General features: G+C 38.3%; 2 protein-coding genes across 4 annotated transcripts in view; one reads left to right on the top strand and one right to left on the bottom strand.

Annotated features, from left to right (window-relative positions):
* The window catches only part of Ric1 (RIC1 homolog, RAB6A GEF complex partner 1), a 94317-nt gene that overhangs the window by 30730 nt on the left and 42879 nt on the right, over positions 1-20708 (top strand). The window lies entirely within an intron of this gene.
* Positions 19904-20708, bottom strand: part of Ermp1 (endoplasmic reticulum metallopeptidase 1) — a 78681-nt gene continuing 77876 nt past the window's right edge. The window contains exon 16 of the mRNA XM_041661234.1: positions 19904-19945. Coding sequence (XP_041517168.1) covers positions 19910-19945 — 36 coding nt within the window. The 3' untranslated portion in view covers positions 19904-19909. The remainder of the gene's footprint in view (positions 19946-20708) is intronic.

The raw sequence follows: 20708 nt of genomic DNA, 5'->3' as shown, positions 1-20708 counted from the left end.
GAGTGAGGAAAGTGGTTTTGGCGGTGCTGCCACATGTGTCATTGGAAACGCTTATATTTGAGATACTTGTGCAAACTGCTGCACAGAAAAGCCACCCATTATCACACACCCATGCAGTCACAGACAAGAGCCAGGGTTCAGACATGGTGTTACACTTCCACAGTCCATGTTCCTTAGCCTCTGACGCTACATTCTTCAGCACTGTGTGTGCCTCATCCAACATTCTCCTACTTCTTAAGACTTGGGGAATAAGGAATAGAAAACAAGGAAGAATGAGAAAGGTTCCTAATAGTCCCGAAGATAGAGGCAGCATGATAAAGGCTAGTGGTTAATCGTCTCTTCTGCAGTTACAGAAGCAGCACTGTCTCTTGTTTCTTCTCTCCATATCTTCCGAGTTCATCAAATAAGCCTTATTTCTAGAGCATCTCAGCTTTCCTGTATTACATGACAGCATCTTAACCCCAGACTACACATCATTTTCCATTACACTCCACCTGAGCCCACAGCTCAGATGCCTCCATGATCTTTTGTAGTTTCCACCTAAAATTTCTAGCATTCTGTAGATGCAGGAAGTCAGTCTTATTAAATAACTCCTTTCATTTCAAATGTCATTTATTCTGTAAAATTCTGTTTATCTTTTGTATCTTTGTAAATTCCACCCTATATTAAAATATCTCTTTGTCTTTGCCAATATGTCAATATATAGATTGCCTGAAAGCTTTAATTTTATTTTTCATTTTAAGATTCATAGTGAAATCGGTGATGGAAACGTTGCTGAGGATAAATTAGAAATAATGTTTAACTTTGAATTTTGTTTACTTAACTGTATTTAATATGAGTTTAGGAAATTTTGAAATAGGTTTGCTTATTTCTTCATAATGAAAGTAATTTCAACAAATTAGCTCTCATGTACTCTTTTTGGGGTTCTATTGTAGTTGTAAATTTGTTTGGTTGGTTTTTAGCTTTGTTTGTTTGATGCAGGGTCTCTATATAGCCCTGGCTGTCTAGAACCCACTGTATGGAACTAGCTATTAATCTTTTTTATTTTTTTATATTTTGGTTTTTCTTTTTTTTTTAACTTTTTTTTTTATTGAGAAAAGAAAAAAAAAACAAATTTTCTCCTCCTCCCAGCCTCCCATTTCCCTCCCCCTCCTCCCACCCTTCTCCCCCCCCCACTCCTCTCCCCCTCCCTCTCCAGCCCAAAGAGCAGTCAGATTTCCCTGCCCTGTGGTAAGTCCTAGGTCCTCCCCCCTCCGTGCATTTCTAGGAAGGTGAACATCCAAACCGGCTAGGCTCCCACAAAGCCAGCACATTACGTAGGTTCAAAGCCCCATGCCATTGTCCTTGGGTTCTCATCAGCCCTCATTGTTCGCCATGCTCAGAGAGTCCAGTTTTATCCCATGCTTTTTCAGTCACAGTTCAGCTGGCCTTGGTGAGCTCCCAATAGATGAGCTCCACTGTCTCAGTGGGTGGGTGCTCCCCTCGTGGTCCCGACTTCTTTGCTCATGTTCTCCCTCCTTCTGCTCCTCATCGGGACCTTGGGAGCTCAGTCCAGTGCTCCAGTGTGGGTCTCTGTCTCTGTCTCCATCCATCACCAGATGAAGGTTCTATGATGATATGCAAGATATTCGTCAGTCTTGCTCTAGGATAGGGTCATTTCAGGTTCCCCATCCTCAGCTGCCCAAGGAACTAACTGGGGACCTCGGCTTGGGTATCTGGGAGCCACTCTAGGTTCAAGTCTCTTGCCAACCCTAAGGTGGCTCCCTTAACTAAGAACCGTGCTTCCGTGCTCCCCCATCCAACCTTCCTTCATCCCAATCCTCCCCCTTTCCCAAGCTCCCCCCCATTCTCCTCCTCTCCCCCCTCTCTCCCCATCTCCCCTTACCCCCATCCCACCCCACCCCCAAGATCTCAATTTTCTCCCCGGCAATTTTGTCTACTTCCCATAGCCAAGAGGACAACTATATGCTTTTCCTTTGGTTCACCTTCTTACTTAGCTTCTTTGGGATCACCAAGTGTAGACTCCGTGACCCTTGTTTATGGCTAGAAACCAATCTTAAATCAATCAGAAGAGATGGAGAGAGAAACCTTGTTTTGAAAAACCAAAATATACCTCACTCAGGATAGTGTGGTATATTTTGGTTTTTCAAGACAAGGTTTCTCTGTGTAACAGAGTCCAGGGTGTCCTGGAACTCGCTCTGTAGACCAGGCTGGCCTCGAACTCAGAGATCCACCTGTCTCTGTGTAGCACAAATAATAAAACCTAGAGACAGATATTGGGGTTCAACATGACAATCAGAAAAGCAAAACAGACAAGCCACTAGAGAGATCTTACCTTTACCAAGGCTCAGACAAAGCGGTGATCCACCAACCTCTATCTCCACACCTCACTGAGTTCCTGTCTTTTCCCCTTTATATTCCTCTCTCTACCCAGCCATATCATATCGCTCCTGTCTCCACCTCCCTAGTGCTTAGGATTAAAGGCATGTGATCCCAAGTGCTGGGATCACTTTTGTGTGAGCTCTGATTCTCTTTTAGACAGATTCAATCTTGTGTGGCCAAGGTGGCCTTGAACTCACAGAGATCTAGGTGCTTCAATTTCCCAAGTTCTAGGATTAATGGTCTGTGGCACCACTCCCTGTATGCCCACCTGGCCTGTATGCCTTCCTAGCACGACTGCTTTGCCCTCTGATCTTCAGGCAAGCTTTATTTATTAAAATAGAAATATTATGCCACTGTATCTCTGCCTCCCGAGTGAGTGCTGGAATTAAAGGGGATGCCACCACTCTCGTGTACTCTTAAGTGTACTCTTGAGAGCAGCATTCTCCTCCTGTGATCATCTTTCTACCACTGTTAACTTCTGTTTGTTTGTTGTTTGTTTTTGAGGTAGGGCTTCGTTGTGTTGCCCAGGCTTGCCCTTGAGCTTGTGGACTCAGATGATCCTCCCACCATGTCTGATTTAGCCTCTTTTTCTTTTCTTTTTTTTTTCTTTCAGGTTTCAGCATTTTTAATCATAACTGTATTAGAATAAATAGATTATGGTAAAATCATATTAATGGGCTATCTTTTTCTTTTTTTTAAATAAATGTTTTATTGAGTCCAGCGTTCACTGGGGCTAGAGATACGGTTTAGTGCTTTAATCTGCTTGCCTACCATGTGCAAGGCCTTGGAATTGATAGCCAGCTCTCCAAAAAATTTAATAATTACTAAAATTTGGAATGTTTAACTGATATTACAGAAATAGGTATAGTTCTGTAAAAAAAAATGTTTTTAAAACAATCACTTATACTCCTTTACCTCTTTCTTCCTAACACATTTTATCAGATATGTGAAACTTCTTACCCATTTGCTGTCAGTGAGCAGTACTATTTGGAAAGAAAAGAAATTGAGGTTAGCTGCAGTTGTTAATTTCAACAATTTATCTCCAAAAACCCAGCTGTTTTTGGCAGAAGAAGCCTACATTGTGGGCTATAAATGTCCACTAACTCATTCCACATGTAGAAAACAAGAGAGGTCAGAATTAGTTATGTTCACACTAAAGTTTGCTCAAGATACATTTACAGTCCTGTATCACCGTGAGAATGCACCCTAAGGGCACTTCATTTGTCTCAGTGTTACAGAGTACACTCCAGGAATGTATGCGTTACAGCGTGCGGGTCTATGGCCGCCACAATCTCGGTTACCAACTTGTACAGCACATTACTGTGCAAAACTGTAAGCAGTGATATTTGTACCGTTGTACAGTGATGTTTGTTTATCTGAACATACCTAAAAATAGAAATGATACCCTTCGGCTTTACATTTTTTATAAGCACAGTTTTGACATCTTTAGATAGCCAACACCAGAATACACTTCCATACAACTGGCACCTCAGCAGGCTTGTCTATATTAACATCAGCACCATCACAGTGAATGTGTTGTGCTTCCTGTTAAACAATGCTACAGTATCACTGAGCAATGAGAATTTTTCCACTCTATTTTAATTTTATAGGACTACCACTACATATGAAATCCACAGTTTATTGAAACAGTTTGGTGACACAACCTTTTTATTATTGCTAATGAGTCATTGTTGTTAGTTTTTGTTGTTGCTTGTTTATTTGGTTGGTTGGTTTTGTTTTTGTTTGGTGTTTTTTTTTTTTTTTTTTTTTGGTGTTTTGAGACAGGGTTTCTCTGTGTAGCTCTTGCTGTCTTAGAACTCATTCTAGACCATGCTGGCATCAAAATCAGATATCTGCCCACCTCTACCTCCCCAGTGCTAAGACTAAAGGTGTGTGTCAGCACTGCCCAGTGGTGTTATGCTTTTAGAGAGAAAATTTCAACTAATTCTTCTTCCTGCTTTCTAGTAGATATCTTGTTTTTGAGAGAATAGATGATAGTGGTCTTAAAAATGTTTATCTTTGATAGCCTCAAAACATCTCTCTTTAGTTTGATTTCGGCATGTGTCTGTTCTATAGATTTATATATATGTAGTTTTTAGCTTTTGAACTTTGCATATCTCATGCATTCATTAATGTTTACATTGTGATTGTACTAGCATTTATTAATAGTATGAGATAGAACACTATTACATAATCCTGAGTTCTGAAACTCCTCTTGTCACAGCCACATCCCAAAGGTGCCATCTAAATCGAAATACTGATAGATTTATTAAATGCCTGCCCAGTTTATAGGTCCTTGCACATTGTTGTTATTATTAATTATTGTTATTATCACCAAATTAAAGATCACTTCTAGTTTTTGCTTTTTTTTTAAGTCTCCAGGAACTTGAAAGCCGCTAGAGATGTAGCAGTGGTGTGTGTGTGTGTGTGTGTGTGTGTGTGAGAGAGAGAGGGGGGGGCGGGGAAGGGGTTAGCAAAACAGCTTTACTTATAGCTTGCACAATTATAATACATTGTATGTTATGCAGACAAATAAAGCAGGGTTAGGGAATGAGGAATGGAACTACAGCTTGAAACTGAGTCCTTAGAATCTTCATTGAGAAGGTATCACGTAAAAGGAGCTTAAAGAGTTTGAGGGGAACACAACATCCACTTAGGGGAATGGCATTTTGGGGTGAGAAAATAATGTAAGTTTTAGTTTCTAACAAAAAAAAATATCATTAGTAAGAAGGGATGTTTTTGTGTAGCTAACTATAAAAATGAAATACTACATTGTGATTTTTTAAAAGTAATTTAAATTAGAAAAGTATAGAGCCAGTTCCCTTCTGTACAGAGAACCACCATGTACTTGAATCATCGGCTCACTCTCTTATCAAGTTTGGTACTTGTAACTTTTTCCTAGATTGTTTTATCTCTTATAATTTACCTCTAAATGATTTAGACATATAATTTGCTTGCCCTCTCTCTATATATTTTTTCATGGTTTTCCTTAGGTTTTAGGATTAGTTATGTTGCTGTGAGTTTTGTGTGAGTGTATGTGCATTTTTCAGTGATTTAAGTCAGCACTGTCAGTTATAATAATTGCACAGTGCTTTAGTGTTTTCAAGAGGTGTTTTTTCCATGTTTTCTTTGCCTTTAACTGTGCTGTAAGTATGTGAGGTCTATATCTGATCATTTCTTGAGTGCCAAGTTTACATCTATGATGACATCAATTTGAGTGTTTCTGTAGCAGTCTCAGATTCATGATGTTTAAGCCTTACCTATTGCCTCCTGACAAACCGAACGTGGTATGCTATGCCAAACTTGACTGAAGTTACTATAATCTTATGCATAGACCTATGAAGTAGAAAACCACAGATTCTTTCTCTTCACTTCCTGAGTGCAGTGATTTATTCTGTTTTTGTATGTGTGTGGTTTTGTTTGTTTTTTTTTTTCTTTTTTGGAGACCTATAGAATGATTTTGAACAATTTCCCTCTGTTTTCAGATGTGTACACAGCACTCAGGGCAGAATATTATCTTTTGCGTGCATATCTACATTTAATTCTTTTGTATTGGTTTACTTTCAATGCAAAGTGTAGCTTGGCAATAGCTTCCATTTGAAAGGTTAGTTTTTACTTGGTATCAGTCATACTCTTCTAGGGTTTCACTAAATCTTGGCTCTGTAGAATTTGCACTGATGTTGTTTATGAATGTGGTAGCTATCACATATACAATGTACTTTAAGTGGCAAAGCCAAGGTTCCTTAACCAAAGATGTTTCATTTCTAAAGTATATGACTAATAAAATACAAAACTCATATTAACATTAATAAACTAAAGCTGTCAATACACATATACATATCTATCTTACTTGTAGAAAGATCACATGTTTATCCAGTGTCCTGTCTTAATCACCTGGAATAGGCAAGATTTGAGAAATAAGACTGCAAAGGGGATGCTGAGTAGCTAAAGGAATTTTACAGTACTGTTGACTAGGTGCTTTTTATCTATGCTAATTTAAGACATTTATTGAGTGATAAGTATATGTAAGATAAATAGTAAGAAATAAATTTAAATGTTATCAATATGAAGCTCACAGTTTAAGGGGGGCAAACTTAATTGAAATAATATCAAGTGCACTGTTCACCAGGTGAGTCCTGCAGAAGAGCTGCTGATAAAGAGCTTTGGGTGGAGGCTAGGAAAGGAGTGTATTTTCAGAGTGTTACTGAGGAAATAGCTTGTAAAAAGCAACTTCTGAAATGTGTCCCAGGAGAGAGAAGCAAGACTGGTGTGGAGGGAAGCTCTCAAGAAAGATTACCCTCCGCCGCCGCCCCCCCCCCCCCCCCCCCCCCCCCGCCCATGCGCCCTGGCCAGACAGGGTTTCTCTGTGTAACAGCCTTGGCTGTCCTGGAACTAGCTCTTGTAGACCAGGCTGGCTTCGAACTCTCAGAGATCCGCCTGATTAAAGGTGTGCACTACCACCACCTGGCCTCAAGACAGATTTTTAACAGGCCTTAGAAAGCTAGCTATTTTGCTTGTTTGTGTGTTCTTTTTTTTTTTTTATGGCCATTCCAGTTAGATCATACGACTTTGATTTGTATTTTCCTAATGACATCACTGATCACATTTCATTTAACTGGGCATTTATATATCTTCTCTAGATAAATTTCTCCTCAAGTTTTCTTCTTAACTTTAATTGAAATTTTTAAAATTTTTTTCTTCTGGGTTGTGTGAGTCTTCCAGCCTCTGCTTCCACTTGCTAGGATTACCGGCATGTGCCACCATAGCTTGCTCATGGGTGGTTCTTGCACTCCTCAATTTTATCACTTGGCATAGGTTTTCTTTTCTCTTGAGTCAGTTTGAAATTTTGTATGTATCTAGAAGTTTGTCTGTTTTATAAAGTTTACCTATTTAATTTGTTGATGCACAATTTTTTTTAGTATTTATTTATTATGTATACAATGTTCTGGCTGTGTGTATGCCTGCAGGCCAGAAGAGGGCACCAGACCTCAGATGGTTGTGAGCCACCATGTGGTTGCTGGGTATTGAACTCAGGACCTTTGGAAGAGCAGGCAATGCTCTTAACCACTGAGCCATCTCTCCAGCCCCTGTACAATTTTTTATAGCATTCTCTAATAATTTTATTTCGCTAGAATTAATAGTAATGCCCATGCTTTGATTTCTGAGTTTAGAAATTATAATCTTGGGCCGGCAGTGGCTTCTCAAGTGAAGACATGACTAGCACCTGATGCTCTGGTTTCAGTCCCTGACATCCCTGTGGCAAAAGAAGAGAACTGACTCTTGTAGGGTGTCCTCTGATTTCTACAAATGTGCAGTTATGTGCACTGACATACACAGACAGAAATGCATAAATAATTTTTAAAGGAAATTAGAACATTTCCCCCTGTTTTTCAGTTTTGAATTTCTAAAAAAGCAAGCTGATGATTTTAGTTGGTTTTTCATTATAGTTTTATTTACATCTTCTCAGATAGTTCTTTTGTTTCATTAAAAATGGATTTTAAAGATGGTCAGTAGTGGCACATGCCTTTAATGCCAGCACTCAGGAGGCAGAGGCAGGTGGATCTCTAGGTTTGGGGTCATCTTGGTCTACAGAGTGAGTTTCAGGACATTTAATTGCCTAGTCTGGATTAATAACAATTGAATTTCTGTGATATTCCCAGACTGGGCTCCTTTATTGGCTCTGTGCCTCTCCTTTTTATGGTGCTGTTGTCGCAGGTTTTATTTTTACATAGTGTATTATTATTGACATAGATTTGTAAGTATTATTTTATGCACCTGTTTTTCAAATCATAGAGTTTTTCTGAAGGAAAAGCATATTACCAGCTTTAATATTTACCTTTATAGTGATCTTTTCCAAAAAATTTTACATGACTTTGCATCCGTCTTTCTTGTCCTTGTTCATCACAGAAGGCTTTATTTAGTATTTAGTATTTCTTGTCCTCGTTCATCACAGAAGGCTTTATTTAGTATTTAGTATTTCTTTTCCTCGTTCATCACAGAAGGCTTTATTTAGTATTTAGTATTTCTTGTACATGACAGAGTCCCTTAATTTTTTTTAGATCCCTAAACCTCTTTGTTTCTCCTTCAGTTTTCAAGAATGCTTTGTCTAGATATTTTTTCTTAACATTTTTTCCTTGAGGTATAAAATACGTTTTTCCAGTACTTTCTGGCCTTCTTAGGATCAGATAAGGAAATGCCAGTCACATTGAGTATTAGTATGTGAAAGAGCCGCGTGTATCAGTGCTTTCAGAATTCTGACAGTGTGAGTATTATATGCCTCTGTTTCAGTCTTTCCAAATTTATTCTACTTGAAGTTTGTTGAGTAACTTTGATATTTTGATTTATATATTAATCAAATTTAGATTTTATCATTTTTTAAAATATTTTTTCTGCTCAAATTTTCTTTTCCTTGCCTTTGGACTTCTCTTACACATATTTTGGTATGCATGATGTTGTTCCCCCAAGTTTTTAAATTAATTTGTTTTTGACAGCCCCATGTATAATGTTTCTTTGCCCTCTCTTGTTCTGCTTCCCTGCTGTGGAGCCCGCCTTCCCAATTAGATTCCTTTTTATTTTATTTTCCACTCTGCCTTTTTTAAAAATGACCCATTGTGTTTGATTAGAGTTGCTTGCATGAACACAGATTTGGAAGATATTCCCCCTCCCCCAGGAAACATTAACTAGCAATAGCTTCCCATCTGTGGATGGAGTATCATGAACCCTGCCCCCTCCCCATGACAGAGCATAGAGGGGCCCCATTTTATGTAGTTAACCACAGCTGCTATTGAGTTCATGAGTTACAATAGCTGTATCATGTCCGGAAGACAGCTTTCCACAGCATTCCTCCCCATCTTCCAGCTTTTAGATTCTTTCTATCCCTTCTTCTGTGATGTTCCCCGAGTCTTAGAGAGGGTGCTATAGTTGTCCTGCGTAGGGCCAAACACTCAAAAGTCACTTCCAGCATTCTGACTAGTTTGCAGGTTTCTGCAGTAACAGTCTTCCACTGCAGAACAAGGTTTCTCCAGCCACGGCTAGAACAGCACTGTGTCATGGGAATAAATATAAATATTTAGAAGGGAGTTTGATGAACACAGCATGTCTGTTTAGCCAAACAACAGTAGTAGCTTTCTCCAAGGGCCTGTAACCTCCCAAGTTTAGTTGTTTGATTGGATTTACAGTATCAGACATGAGTTCTCCCCTGTGGAGTAGATCTCAACTCCATTCTGAACTGATTGCTTTTTCCCTAACAGTTGTACCACTATTGCACCAGTGGGCACATCCTGACTCACGGTTTAGGTACATACTTTGAGCATTCAGAGTCCACAGCTAGGTGTGACTGTTGATGCCCTGCACAGCATCAGTTTGCACTCTGAATGCTAAAGAAGGAAGCTTCCAGCTGAATTCCAACTTGATTTCTCTGTCTTGAAACTGAAGTTTGAAGTGCCTTTAGTAATAGTTCGTAAAATGTTATGTGATATTTTATTTGTGTTCTGACCAGTAAAGCTTGCCTGGAGATCAGAGGGCATAGCTAAGCCACTAGTTAACCATAGAAGCTGGGTGGTGGTGGCTGACACCTTTAATCCCAGCACTCGGGGAGTGGAGTCAGGAAGTGATAAGGTGGGGTGTAGACAGGCTTTTCCCCTTTCAGACTGAGGAACGACAGAAGAAGGGAACAACCAGCAGCTGCTCCCGGTTCGTTGATCTTCCAGGTTTTTTTTTTTTTTAATATTTATTTTTGCCAACGCTAAAGTGGTTCCCTTAACTAAGAATTGTGGTTCCGTGCTCCCCTGTCCAACCTTCCTTTATCCCAATCCTCCTGCTTTCCCAAGGCCCGACCACCTTCCCTTCTAACTTTTCTCTCCCCATCTCCCCTTACCCCCAACCCACCCCACCCCAAGATCCCAATTTTCTCCCCGGCAATTTTGTCTACTTCCCTTAGCCAAGAGGATAACTATATGTTTTTCCTTGGGTTCCCCTTCTTACTTAGCTTCTTTAGATTCACCTATTGTAGACTCCGTGACCCTTATTTATGGCTAGAAACCAATTATGAGTGAGTACATCCCATGTTCATCTTTTTGGGTCTGGGTTACCTCACTCAGGATAGTGTTTTCTATTTCCATCCATTTGCATGCAAAATTCGAGAAGTCATTGTTTTTTACCGCTGAGTAGTACTCTAATGTGTAGATATTCCATACTTTCTTCATCCATTCTTCCATTGAAGGGCATCTAGGTTGTTTCCAGGTTCTGGCTATTACAAATAATACTGCTATGAACATAGTTGAACAAATGCTTTTGTCATATGATAGGGCATCTCTTGGGTATATTCCCAAGAGTGGTATTGCTGGGTCCAGGGGTAGGTTGATCCCGAATTTCCTAAGAAACCGAAACACTGACTTCCATAGTGGTTGCACAAGATTGCATTCCCACCAGCAATGGATGAGGGTACCCCTTCCTCCACAACCTCTCCAGCAAAGGTTATCGTTGGTGTTTTTGACTTTAGCCATTCTCACAGGTGTAAGATGATATCTCAAAGTTGTTTTGATTTGCATTTCCCTGATTGCTAAGGAAGTTGAGCATGACCTTAAGTGTCTTTTGGCCATTTGAACTTCTTCTGTTGAGAATTCTCTGTTCAGATCAGTGCCCCATTTTTTAATTGGGTTAATTAGCATTTTAAAGTCTAGTTTCTTGAGTTCTCTATATATTTTGGAGATCAGACCTTTGTCAGTTGAGGGGTTGGTGAAGATCTTCTCCCAGTCAGTAGGTTGCCTTTGTGTCTTAGTGACAGTGTCCTTTGCTTTGCAGAAGCTTCTCAGTTTTAGTAGGTCCCATTTATTCAATGTTGCTCTTAATGTCTGTGCTTCTGGAGTTATACATAGGAAGCGATCTCCTGTGCCCATCTGTTGTAGGGTATTTCCCACTTTCTCTTCTATCCTTTTCAGTGTGTTCGGGCTGATATTGAGGTCTTTAATCCATTTGGACTTGAGTTTTGTGCACGGTGAAAGATGTGGGTCTATTTTCATTCTTCTACAGGTTGACATCCAGTTGTGCCAGCACCATTTGTTGAAGATGCTTTCTTTCTTCCATTGTATACTTTTAGCTCCCGTCCTGATGGGATTCCTCAGCAACTAAACAGGGCCGCCGGTAGCCCAATGATCCAGGGCCAACAGGATGAATGGAGCAAGGGGCGATCTTCCAGGTTTTTACCTGATGATCTCACTCCTGGTTTTTATTGATAGGACTAGGTTCACGCTTCAGTACAATATAGTTCTGGTTAACAAACAAGAACACATCTATAGGTCTCTTAAGCACATTCATTTTTCTTTTATTTTTCCTGCTTCTCTCAGATTGCATAGTTAATAAAGCCACTCAGAATAGTTACAAACTTTGCTGGGTTTTGTTGTATAAAAATTTAACAATTGTCAGTTATTTATTAAAGTATACTGTTCAACTTAAGTCCTCATGATACAGTTTAAATAAAAACTACATGGTATGTTTACTGCTGACTGTTAAATTCTTTACCCAAAAGTAGCACAAATCTTTTGCCTTTGTGTTTTGTAAATCTTGTTAGCTCTCTAAATAAGAAAAAAAAAGCCCACTTTTTCAGAATACTCAGATGTGAAAAATGATCTCATAATTAGCATCTAGTCTCTACTACCTCTGTCTTCATCAATTCTTCAGTATTCATCTTAATGTTTGTTTAGTTGCTTGGAGCCTAGAATTGAAACCACAAATTCACATGTCAGCTCTTAGTGGTTCTGTGATCATTAATAATGTTATCAGTATTTCTTGAGTTAATCATTTCTTGGGAAAAGTGGAGATAAAAAAGTTTGCCCTCAAAAGATTACAAGTGGTTGAGATACTATATATAGAACATTTCTGAACAGTTTTTCATACGTGTAAATGATTAGTGTTATTATTTTCATACTATCGAGTTGCCCTTCATAATCTGGCTTCAGTTTATTCTTCCAGCCTCAACTTCCATGACTCTCTTTCAACTATCTGTTATCATAATTTATCAAATTATTGTAGCTATAAATAATAAAGTTTTCATTAGAAAGTTAATTTTTGTCACTGTTATCTAAAAAAATATTTACTGTGTTTTCATGTGCTTGGAAGGTAGAGTAGAAATGTTTCTATGAAGTTTTTCTAATTTGGAAGTCATTTAGAAACTAAGGTTAATGTAAATTTGCTTTTTAAAATGTTATAATACTTTAATAGGGAAAAAGAATTTATATAAAGACAAACAGTTTCCACTTTAAGGTAGGTCCTCTTGAAAGTCCCTTAACAATCAAACCTACAACAATTTGAAATATTTCTACCTTTAATGAAAGCAAGAGATGTCTCTAACCAACCTTTGAACTAAAAATTTGAAAGGAAAAGTAAGTGACCTGGGAAGACTAACCTGACGACTGCCTGAATACACTGACATTTTACAGCAAACTCAAAAGGCCAAGAAATTAGACACAATACTAACCATACAATACTATCTACACACAGTGAAATAAGAGCATTGATTCCTTTAAAACATTTAAATAAAGCGTTAAGGATCCCTTTCTTTTTATTTCACCAGATACAGGAACTACATTGTGTGACTGAACCTGAGGGATTGTATGTTGGTGTAGAGAAGAGCTCCACAATAGCCTGAAATGGAACATAGCAAAGGTTTATTTTTCTGGGGATCTGCAGTCCTCTGTGAGCTCTGGGAACTGGAACCAAATCCAGCAGCCAAGAGGCCCCACATGCTTTTTGTCTGCATTTATAGTACATCAGACCATCCCCAAAGTGTACTGGTATCTTAAAGGCTGTTGGCTGAAGGAGTTTCCACAGCAATTGTAGGAAAAGAGGAACATAGAGGTGAAATGCTAAAGCAGAGACGGTGATAGACAGTTCAGCAAGCCTCACTCTGTTCTTCAACTTCATCATGCTAGATATTATTTAAGAGATAGTTGTATTTGGGAACCACAGCAAAAAATAAAATAAGATTGCAGCTGGCCATGATGCTGAAGCACCAGTTGGCAAGCCCAACAACACACAGGGATTTCTTGTTGACTTTTTAGTGCTAACTTGTTAAATATAGCTAATAACTTGTTATTAGTTATTTTAGGAAAGTTTCCAGTGTAGGAGACTTGACTATAGAAAAGGGTGTGTGTGACTTAAAAGAAGCAGACATGCAGGAAACAAAAGCATTTTAAATAAATGATAGTTGACCACTTCAGATAGATAATTGCTTAGAGAAAGTTTGGGGGAGAAAGGTTCGGAAGAAAAAGAAATTCCAGTTGGGCAATGGTGGCCCTTTAATCCCAGGACTCAGGAGTCAGAGGCAGGTCAGTCTCTGAGTTTGAGGCCATCCTGGTCTACAGAGAGAGTTCTAGGACAGCCAGGACAACTTAGAGATTCTGTCTTGAAGAAGAGGAAGGAGAAGGGTAAGGGAGAAGGAGGAAGAAAAAGAAGGGGGAGGAGAAAGGAGAACAAAGAAAGAAAGGAAGGAAGGAAGGAAGGAAAGAAGAAAGAAAGAAAGAAAGAAAGAAGAAAAATAACATTAAAGTTTTTAAATTGAAATAGTTGAGGGACTGTGTGTATGGTTATAAAACAAAGGCACGAATAAGAGGGGAAAAACAGAAAATAGATTAGTGTGAGATTCATTATCTAACTTTACAGGAGTTCAAGAAAAAGTATACAGGATATTATAAACCACATTAACCTATTATGGAAACAAAGTGTGACCATCCCAGACCTACACAAAGATTGAACAGATCAACTGATCAGTACAGTGATGTAGGTTTACATGCTTAATGGGAAGTCCATTATTTTGAAAGTTTAGGACCTAAAAAAAAAGAAGAAGAAAAGTAAGGACTTTGATATTGATGAAGGAGGGACATAGAAAAGTGCTACTGAGAGTGAGAGGTGTTTTGCTCAGTGTTAGAACACTTAACTAGCATGCATAAGGCCCCACATTCTATTTCAAACACTCATGCACATAGACAAGCAAGTATGCATGTTTAAAAATCATTGCATCCTGGGAGAGGAGTTGTCATTTTCTTCAGTGGTATAGCCACTGCTAAATATGTGTTCCAATACATAACCCCAACTAATGCTCATTCAAGCCACCATGACTAAACTTAGAGTAGGAAAGGACTTGTTAGGTGAAGGTTTGCAGTGGAAGGGAAGGTGTGCTGACTACAATGCACTAGTGATTAAATTCAAGTTACCAGTAATGCATCAGTGTTGCATTAAGGAAAGAAATAAAAAGCACTCCCCTTTGGAGTTTTAACTAAGAGCAAGTCCAGACTTGAATCCTCTACTTCATACTCCCTCTGTCTGTTATTCGACTCTGAATCTGTGCCTGCCTGAGGGTTGTCTGTCTTGTGAATTTTGAACCTCTTGATCACTGTCTGTGAGTATCTGTCACACTGTGTGTCTGTCTGTTGTATGAGCTGAATGAATGTGTGGTGGCTGTCTGTGAGTGGTGTGACTGTCCATAAGGGACTTTGCTCTCTATTTATTGAACAGCATAGAAAACATTACATGGGGGGCTGGAGAGATGGCTCAGAGATTAAGAGCACTGACTGCTCTTCCAGAGGTCCTGAGTTCAATTCCCAGCAACCACATGGTGGCTCACAACCATCTGTAATGAGATCTGGTGCCCTCTTCTGGCCCATAGGGATACATGCAGGCAGAATAATTGTATATATAATATAAATAAATCTTAAAAAAAAAAAAAAGAAAACATTACATGGAGAAGGAATGGGATACTTTACTGAAATCTTTAGCAGAGTTTTACAAGGCATTAAGTCACTGGCTACATCTGATCCCTACAAACCAGATAACAAACATCATTGTTTATCAACCAGTAACCATAAATGGTTGCTTTCAACCTTTATGGTGAGTTATAGGAAGTTGCTTTCTATGTCTGTATTTGTTGTGTGATGTTTTGCTCTTTTGGCTCTTTAGTCTTTTGCCTTTTGGGGGGTCCTGCCACTCACCTTCCAAATAAATAACTCACGGAGACTTATTCTTACTTATTAATGTCCAGCCTTAGCTTGGCTTCACTCCCCACCTCCCAGCTTTTCTAACTTAAGTTATCCCAGCCACCTTTTGCCTCCAGGCCATTTCCTTTTCTTATTTCTGTAAACCTTACTTTCTTTCACTCTTACTCCATGGCTGGCTGGTGGCTGACCCCTGATGCTCTCCTCTCGTTTTCTCATTGCTCCCCTTCTTCCTCACTTTCCTTCTATTTATCTTCTCTGCGTGCCAGCCCCACCTATCCTTGCTCCTGCCTCACTTTTGGCCATTCAGCTCTTTATTAGACTAACAAATGTTTTAGATCAGCAAAAAAAATCACAGCTTCACAGAGTTAAACAAATGCAGCATGAACAAAAGTCACGTCTTTAAATAATATTTCCCAACATTTCCCTTTTTATTTATAAACAAAAATGAAAAGTTTTAACTTTAACATAACAATACTGTAATCAGTAAGAACAATTATCAAGTAAAGATTACATTCAGAATGTACTGAATTCCAATTCATTTGTGTCTGGTAAATTTAAAGAAAATACTCTATAATCTATCCTATCTTAGTAAATCCAAATTTTTATACTTAACTTATTTTCTATAATATTTAAGGAAAACTGCAGCTATGACAATCTAGTCTTCAACCCCATCAAAGGCACCAGAACAATAACATTATTAATAATTAATAATATTTAATATTATTTAAATAAACAAAAAGTACACTGCAAATGACTTTCAAAAACTATAGGAATGTCAGAGACATCTGACTGCCTGGACAATCACCCAAAGTTCCATCTGCAACCTTGGGGCATCCATCTTCTGCCTACAGGCCTAGAGTATCAGGCAAACTTCTCAGAAGCATGAAATTTGAAGGACTATTCTACCTTGTATTGGCATAGTCTTCAGTTGTTTTTTCTGTGTCCTGCAGACTATCTGACAGACTCTTCTGTGAAGCAGGAATTTGAAAGACTGTCCTACCTTGTTTTGACAAAGTTTATTAATTGCTTTTCTTTGTGTTCTGCAGAATATCTTACAGACTCTTCTGTGAAGCAGGAAAGTTGAAGGACTGTTCTGCCTTGTTTTGGCAAAGTTCATTAGTTGCTTTTCTCTGTGTCTTGAAGAATCTCTGATAGACACTTCTGTGAAGCAGGAATTTTGAAAAACTTTCCTGCCTTCTTCTGGCAAAGTTCAAAAGTTTTTTTTTTTCCTATGTATCCTGCATGTGCAGTCTGCACAGCACATTGTCAGCAGTCAAAAGGCAAGAACAGTTTCTTTCCCAGTGGCCAACCTTGTCACAATGAAAGCAAACTCCATAAGGAGTTTCTTCAGTGCCTGTCATCTCTGAAATAAATTGGTGCTGTCAGGAGCAGATGTGTCTCATTGTCATGAAAAACTTTAAATTAAGAAAACATTTTAAATGCCATATTCTATAGGTCTTTGAAGTATTTGAAGATCATATATCTAAAAATATCCATTTAATCTAGAAAACATACCTCACCTATCTACAAGTTTGATAATTATAAATAACTACTGACCTGTTTCTTGATTATCCTAAATAGTTCATAATAATAGCTCCAAAAACTAAAATTTTACCTTACATTTTTAAATGAACCACCTAGGTACAATACCTTAAACAAGAGCAGATAAAAATAAATAAATAAACAAAAGCAGAAGCATATTTACAATATGTTGTAACAAAATTAACCTTAAATGTGTATCAGTATACAAAAATACTTTAAGCAAGAGTGAAAACATATACAGTGTGTTGTGACAAAAATTACCTTAAATTTGTATCATTATACAAAATCCTTTAAACAAGAACAAAAACATATATATATATATATATATATATATATATATATACACAATATACCAAAATTGACTTTGAATTTGTATTTATATACTAAAATCCATGCCAGTGCAAAATGTCTGAGATTAATAGTTGTCTTTTTATCTTGTATTCCTTTTTTCCTATATTCCCTTAAATTATAACAAGCAACCATGACCCACAAAACAACCAATGACCATGCACACCCCCTTTTTCTTAGGAATGTGGGCAGTCCTCTCCATCCCACTTCCTGCTAGCTGTGGGCAAAGCCATCCCCAGGGATCCCCAAGAAAAATTTTTAAGATAATGACTAAGTCCTGGGAAGGCCAACAGTCACCTTTGTTGATAGCTATCACCTGTTAAGATTCAGGAGGTCTCCCTTAATCAAACCAGAGCCATATCAACTTAGAACAAATTCGCAGCCTCTGTGTCCTGTGGAAACAAAAGCAAACTGCTTCTCCAAAGTACTTTTGATTTCCATTTGACAAATACATTTTTTGACTTTTTTAAAGTTACGGCATTCTTCAAATATCTAGGCTGGTTTTATTTGAACAGTCCCTCTTTCAATTCCAGGCCTCTTAGCAGCCGTCCTTTGCTTTTTGGCAATCAAAAAATGCAAAACCAACACAATAACAGACAGGACCCAGACTCCCTGTGTATTTCCCATCTTTATGTAGCTTTTTTCTTTTACTCTTACTGTCTCTTTAAAGTCTTTTTTTAAAACTCTTCATTCTTTTTATAACTGCCTATACCCACTTTCTTAAAGCCTACACACATTGTAAAACACACTGAAACTTGTTAAGAGGCTTTTCCATCTGGACCTCTTTTACTGAATGTCTTTTAGCCTTTTTTGACCACACGAGCAAACTTTAGACTGTAAGCTACACCTGGATCCTCTGCATGCTCTATAGACTGGCTCTGCCCACTCTTGGGTCAGGTCCTAAAGCTAAGCTCAAAGCTTGCGGCCAGGTCAGAGGTGCGTGACCAGGGACTGTATTCAACTTTCCTAGAGCTCTAGAATGCTGATGCTGGTCCTGTGGCAGGCATTTTAACTTCGTGTTTTGTTCCTATTTTAAATACTGGTTGCTCAAGGGATCAGCAGCAGGCAGAAGCTCTTAAAGGAGACTTTATTTATTTTGGCTCTTTAGTCTGTTGGCAGATGCCACTCATTCATTTCACAGCTTCCCAGACCTGATAATCACACAAAAGCTATATTAATTACAATACTATTTGACCTATAGCTTAAGCATATATCTAACTAGCTCTTACATCTTAAATTAACCATTTATATTCATCTGTGTATAGCCACAAAGTTGTGGCTTACTGGAAAGGTTCCCTCCAGCATCTGTCTCCTGTGGTGGCTACATGGCTTCTCTCTAACTCGGCCTACTCTCTCCTCCTCTATCTGCTTGGAATTCCTGCCTTGCCCTATTTTGTGCTGCAATAGGCCCAAAGCAGCTTCTTTATTAACCAATGGTATTCACAGCATACAGAGGGGAATTCCACATCATTAGTCTTTTGACTTTTTTGTGGGGCCTGCCACCTCAGAAGCTTATTCTTACTTATTTAATGTCTGGCCTTAGCTTGTTTCTTTCCAGCTTTTCTAACTTAAATTATCCCGGCCACCTTTTTCCTCTGCACTTTTTCCTTTTCTTCTTTCTGTATATCTTATTTTTGCTCTTACTCTGTGGCTGGCCCCTGATGTCCTCCTTTCTTTGTTTTCTCATTGATTCCCCCTCTTCCTTGTTTCTCTTTCTATTTATACTGCCTGCCAGCCCTGCTTATCCTTGCTCCTTCCTCAATATTGGCCGTTCAGCTCTTTATTAGGACCATCAGGTGTTTTAGAGAGGCAAAAAAATCATAGCTTCACAGAGTTAAATAAATGCAGCATAAACAAAAGTCACACACACCTTAAAATAATATTCCCCAGCATGTATCTGCAGCTTTTAGCAAAGATGTACCTGCATTATCTGGGTCAAGGGTGTGGGAAAATACATAAGACTGTAGTTGCGCAATAGCTTAGGTTAGAAGAGTTGACTCCATGGGAAATCTAAGACAAATAAGGTTGATTGTTTGGTTGTTCTCTTAAATGTAGGTTAAACACACAGGCTGATTACACAATATTCTTACATGACTTCAAGATACATTATTAACTTTGGCTGTGAGGTTCAGCAAAAGTTCCGTTCCAGTCTCTGAGAATGTTGAGATATTTTCAGATATTGCAGCTACAATAAGAAGGAGCATAAAACGGGTAATGAATGAAAATGGCCAGATTTTAGTATTTCCACACATTGTCAAAAACAAATATTACCCAACACAGTACCATATGATTGTAATACTATTTTGAGAGGTGGAGGCAGAAGAATCACAGATTTGAAGCTGGCCTGGGTTACATAGTGAGACACCCAACACACACACTGTAGGGGGAGGCACAAAGCCTTTAAGATACAGAGGGAAATCTTTTGCTTTGAGCATGTGTAACAGAATTTTTCTTGCATACAAGAGAAAAGTATACTGAAAAAAATATACCGTCCAGTCATCCTCTGCACTCAGATTATCAGCATCACCCTTTTCACGAACGCCGATCATCCTTTCAGGTGTCTTCATTTTAACTTGGGGCTTTCTTCAAGGTTGGCTTGTTCTTAGCAGAGTCTTCAGAGACTGCTTTCGTTTTTCTTTTTTCCTTTTTCATAAGTCTCCAACACTACTGAATTTTAAGCATTGCTTTAAAAAAAAATAAAATTAGCTTTAAAACCACTTAGATGTGGAGAATGTCCTAGGAAAGTGACCACAGAATGCATGATTACCACCTTAAATGTGAGTCTGGTAAATTAATTACTCATTTTCTTTTTAGAGACTGTCATTAACCAAGCATATTACCTGATATTTAACTTGTTAAATATCAACTAGCTTAGCATGTCAGGCATAGAATCAAATATTGCAATAGTAAGATGACAGTAAGCTTTCACCAAGCTTATATGTGGAAAAAAAGAAAATATCCACAATCAAAAAGGAAGCAAAATGGGTTTCTGAGCAGCAAAGCAATTTTCACAAAAACCAGAAACCTCAAAGACTATTGGTCTTGTTAAACTTTTTGCATATAACTATACTAGTATTAACAAGTAGAGTTGCAAGATTATAGATGATTGAAAAGAGAAGTGATGTTATCAGGCCAATTGCTGAAAAAAAAAATAACTGCCACACATAACTATTAAATCCAACACAGGCAGTGAGGAAGAATAGACTGGTGATAACATACAACCATGCCATGTGGAGATAAATTCAAGACAGTTCTGTGGTTCTTAAGAGTTACGTGCTCAGTTTCTTGGCATTGATCTAGCAATATTCTTAGGCAGCCCTTAATCACCATGATTTAAATATATATGTACATATACATATGAGTGTACACACACACACATATATATACCATTTTGTTATTTATTGCCAAGTTATAAAATATCTAATTACATCCCTAATTTTGACATTA

The sequence above is a fragment of the Microtus oregoni genome, unplaced genomic scaffold (assembly GCF_018167655.1).
Source record: "Microtus oregoni isolate MIOR12 unplaced genomic scaffold, Mior012 000012F_ref0000307, whole genome shotgun sequence".
Classification (NCBI taxonomy): Eukaryota; Metazoa; Chordata; class Mammalia; order Rodentia; family Cricetidae; genus Microtus; species Microtus oregoni.
The sequence above is the reverse complement of the archived record's forward strand: the minus strand, read 5'-3'. Positions and strand labels throughout refer to the sequence as shown.